The sequence below is a fragment of the Pteropus alecto genome, unplaced genomic scaffold, assembly GCF_000325575.1.
Source record: "Pteropus alecto unplaced genomic scaffold, ASM32557v1 scaffold92, whole genome shotgun sequence".
NCBI lineage: Eukaryota > Metazoa > Chordata > Mammalia > Chiroptera > Pteropodidae > Pteropus > Pteropus alecto.
The window spans coordinates 783,085-787,920 of record NW_006432447.1 but is presented as its reverse complement, the minus strand read 5'-3'; the positions used below and the strand labels follow the sequence as shown (position 1 = coordinate 787,920).

Here is a 4,836-nt window from a genome sequence, read left to right as displayed (position 1 = left end):
AAGTGGAATGTTAGCTGTTTTAGTAGGAAACATTGCTTATGGTGAAAATGGCCCCTGGTTGGTAAACCGTATGTGAACTGGGAGAACTGTGAATGCGCTCTCGTAGGTCTTTATAGCAACTAGGTGATCTTTGCCTTAGGGCTGAGTTTGTTTAACTGAGAAGTTTTATTGGGCTTTATTCCTGAAAACTTTTTTTCCTACTTATTGTCTGTAGTTTGGGGCCTAAAAACAGTTGGCTTTTCTAACCTTTGAATCCTATTTCTTGTAACCTGTGCTTGAAAACCAGCTAGTGTTTTCCTGAGCTCATCACTTTCTTATACTCCTTGCTGAGGGCATCAGGTTAATAGCAACAGTTACTAACGTTTGGCTTTTCCAATCTCTTCCCCAGAACCTATAGGTTTGGGAGGTCCTTGGGCTACTTTCCAAGTAGTTGCAGGCAGTTTTACCTAATGTTTTGTTGAGGCATAAGAGGATTTCAAACATTCCATATCCGTTTCCTTACTGCCCAAGGCTTGATCCCTAGGCTAACGCCCCAGGGTATTCATTCCATATATGTGTGTGTGCAGTAGCACATAGAAACAATAGGTAATGGCTCAGCACAATAGAATTTTATTTCTCGTCCCATAACAGTCACAAGTTGGGTTTTAGGTCAGCACAATAGCTTTCTTCCAGGTGCTCAGTCAGGGACTCAGGCTTCCTCTGTCTTGGGGCTCTGCCATTCCCCAAGTTCACCATTATCTGAGTTCATCCAGCTGTAGGGGGATGACCATAGAGGGACATTCATGGGAGGTTTATTGGTTGATCAGTCACCTTTGTTTATTTCCTATTGGTTACAAGCCAATCTTAAGATTATATCTGGTTGCAAGGGAGCATGGGAAATGTAGTCTATCTGTGTGCCAGGAAGAGGAGAATGGATTTTGGTGGATAGCTCCAGTTTCTGCCCCAGTTGTGTTTTGTGTGTGTGTTTGTTTTCTTTCATTTTTATTCAGCTTATCGTGGTGACAGTGGTTAATATCTATACCAGTTGTCGATATCTAGGAAAAATAGTTAATAGATTGGTTCTTGTGCTGCAAAGGTAAGTGATCAGGTTTTTAAATCAGTTTGTGTTACTATGAGTCCATGTTTGGATTTTTGTTTTCGAATTTCTTTGGCAAAAAAAAAAAAGTTCTATTACATATTTGTATAAATGTATTCTGTTTTGTTTTTTTTTTCCCTCCTCCAGTCAACAAAACGGAATATTCCGATGCTCTTTGTCCGGGGAGATGGTGTTGTATTAGTTGCCCCTCCATTGAGAGTTGGCTGAAGCAAAGAATTTATCCTGTGTGGAAAATAGGAGACTTTGTATGGTTGCTTCTTTAAATGTAGAAGATATTCAAAAGAGAAACCAGAAATTTTGATATTAAGAAATGACCAAGGATTCTTCCACTCCTGAAATGAGTTGATTTGCTGATAACTCACCAGTTCTTAAGCTAAATGGCATTTTTATTTTTCTCCAACTCTTCCAATAAATGTGATCACTAAGATTCAACACTCTTTTTTAAGAGTTGATTTGCTCCATTGCTTTTTCAGACAATTTGATTTTTTAAAATTTACATTAAATTTGATGTTTACTTCTTTGATTTTTTTTAATGCAGTCTCCTGTCTTGTGAATTCTTTAAAGTAATTGCACTTCTTACATTCACTTTATTTGTATACATGTAGTACATCTATTGGCACCATGTTGAGCCTTGGGAACTACAGTTTTGTCGGTATGCTTTTTTCCCTCAAGTTTTCTGCAGAGGCAGGTGTTTAAACCAACAATTGCAGGACAGTAAGATTAGTTCTGATAGAATAATGTATATATAGGATGCTATAAGAGCACAGAAGAGCACCGAAATCAGGAGGGAGGGGTGGAGGTGTACCATTGTAAACATTAATATTGCAGTGAAAGGTGAAGCATAATTTCTTTTATTTCCGTCTGGCCTGATTTATTTCTAAGGTGAGGCTTCAGTGGTTATATACCTATGTGGTTCAGCTTAGTCATATCTACCAATGCTGCAAATATTTTATGACTCAAAGAAACCGTTTTTCCATTCTTAGGTCATAGGCCATTAATGATGAGAGGTCTAAAATCACATCTCAGTGGCACAAAAAAACAGGAAGTGGCTGAAAGTAAAGCTATTTTTATTTCTAGCTTCAGTCAGTCAGCACTTAATGCTTGAAAGGTAATGGGGAAAGTATGTACAGGTGTTGCAGTCTCTAAAACTTTATTAAGACAGGCCTTACAACCTGACATCTATTAAGTTGGTTGTACCATTTTGAAATACAAAAAGTTCAAGATGTGGATGGCTTGTCTTTAAACATGTTGAACGTGTGTTTGTTAATCCATTTTCAAGCACAATATGCTAACATACACTTTTAAGCTGTGCAAGAAAGATGCTTTCAATAGACATTGTGTAGAGAGGTTTCGCTTTCATTATTTATTGTACCTGTCTCTGCAAGTTAATGGGGAAGAGAAAAACAAGTATGGGCAAACTAATGGAGGTTTTATCTAATGTGACTATACAAGAGAGAACCTCCCTTCACTTCTGTTAGTCCCGCACTTTGTCCTTAGGCTTTAGTAGTCCCACGAGGTGACCAATTAATAGCAATGTGTTTACTATTGAAAAAATGAGACGTGATTCTGGTGGTAGCAAATGGCCAATTCTTTGGATAACCCTTTCAGAGCAGGAGTCCTGCCTAAATGCTGCTGCTTCCGATACACAGTTACCATCATTTTTGAACAAAATGCACCAGGCAAAGGCATTTTGTATACATAATCTTATTTACCACAACTCTATCCTATAAAATGAAGCTCTTAGAGGTTCAGTTGCTTGCCTGTGGTCAGAGCTAGTATGAGGCAGTAGGATATGAATCAGCTGGCCTCCAAACTGTGAGTGTGGCATGTGAGTCCTGTGGAGACTCTGGCTTCATCTAGTAAATTGGCTCCAGATGGCCACCACAGCCATGGCCTAGCTGAACATCTGGCCGTCTTGCTCTACCACACCCTCCTGTTCTCTCCAGCATTGCATTTACTTTTTGTGGCTTCTGATAGCCATGCTTAATTCCTGGACGCTTGCTTTACTCCATTCTTGGTCATTTTTCTCCTAGAATTGATAGATTACACTAGAACTTTGGGCTGTGAAGACTTATTTACACACATTTCTAAAAACCATGCACCTTAAAAGCTGGCACAGTTACTTGCATGTGCACATAAAACTCAGCTGCAACATACAAACTCAACTTCCTGGCTGCTAAGATATAGGAAAGGGGCAAGAAAAGATTAACTAACTGCAGGATAACTGCATGGTACCAGATAGAGGGAAGGGAGGCAGTATGGATTTTGTGAGTCCCTTTGGAGCTCAGGCTACCTGCCTGGAAGGTTTGATCTGGGACTCATTCCACAAGAGGGGCAGCTCAAGCGGCATTCTGCCAGTCCTTCACATCAAGGCTTTCTCTACAGGTCTGCAGGGATGCTTTCAGGGCTTAAGTAGTCAGAGGGCCCTTGGGAACCATGCCTTGGACTTTGAAGCTGCACATCACTCAGCTACAGCCAGCTGGATAACTCATAGTTATTGGATCTGGTGACTGGTGGTTTCTGCAAGTGTCACATAGCTCAAGAGGAGCTTTCTGACCACCTTTCTTTTGGAAGCCTCTCAAGCAGATACCATACCTGGATCTCTGTCTTGGCAGTTTCCTCAGAGATTGTTATAAATTGTCATTGCTTCCCCCAAAGAAAGATGGACAGACAAAATGTAGGATCACACTTTTGTTTTTGAGATAAAATGTGTCCAAGTTGAAACCCCAGTGACTTGAGCATCCTAAATTAAACTAAAATCATTAGTTACAAACACAATTTTCACACATTTCAAATAATGATTTTTGAAGATCTCAAACTAAAGGTATCTTTCTGTACACTAAGGAACTGGTTTCACACACCCTTTTATTACATATATTACATATAATTGCCCACATTGCTTTTCGTCTGTAGTCAGAAGGGGAGGAATGTTCATTGTGTGAGCAATTGCCAGATGTGAGCAATGCTTACCTGCTTTGGGCTGGGTAAGTAACTGAAAATTCCAGAAGTCATTCTGGCAGGATCAAGAAGCTTGATTAATGTTTCTGTCACTCAGCTCTGCTGAACTATGTGGGTTTCATACTTGGGCAAGCCCTCCCTGGTAGCAGATCCAAGCTTACGACCTACCTGCCTGCCAACTGCAGTGGTCTCATTTTCCTTGATTGGTTCCTGTGCCAGTTCATGGCTAGTTGTTATGGCCATGAGAATGTAGGGCTCTGATCGACCAGGCCCGAGCCACCTGCCAATCCTGGAACTAAAAGCGAAATTCATCCCACTTCAGCCATATGGTCTGTGTTTGAAGAGAGGTAGTTCTCTAAAGGGAACCAGAGGAAAGGGTGGATAGGAGATGGAGACAATGCCTATTATGTAAGAATAACGTGTAGTGTCTAATTTACAGAAAAACAAATCCTTTTGGTACTTGATTATTAGTAATTTCTTGGAATACACCTTAATGGAACATTGTTTTGAAGCCGTTGCTTTGGAATCAAGTAGGAGGCCCTGGAGCATCAGGGTAGATAGAGCTTAGATTTGTTCAATGACTGGGCTTGATGGTAGCTGGAGTCGGGGATTCCAGGTGGAGGACCTACGACACAAGAGGATGTTAGTCTGAGAGTAGGTATTGGTGTTTTTGGAGCTCTGAGGAGGCCAGGATACTTGCATGATTTGAGGGAATAACACTGAGCTCTACCAGACAAGTTGCTGCTTATGAGCAGGGACAGTACTCACAACTGCTCGAATGG

General features: G+C 40.7%; 1 protein-coding gene across 1 annotated transcript in view; it reads left to right on the top strand.

Moving 5' to 3' along the window:
* LSM3 (LSM3 homolog, U6 small nuclear RNA and mRNA degradation associated) overlaps nt 1-1,604 on the top strand; it is a 13,590-nt gene extending 11,986 nt beyond the window's left edge. The window contains exon 4 of the mRNA XM_006907174.2: nt 1,223-1,604. Coding sequence (XP_006907236.1) covers nt 1,223-1,303 — 81 coding nt within the window. The 3' untranslated portion in view covers nt 1,304-1,604. The remainder of the gene's footprint in view (nt 1-1,222) is intronic.
* Nucleotides 1,605-4,836: the final 3,232 nt, after the last annotated feature.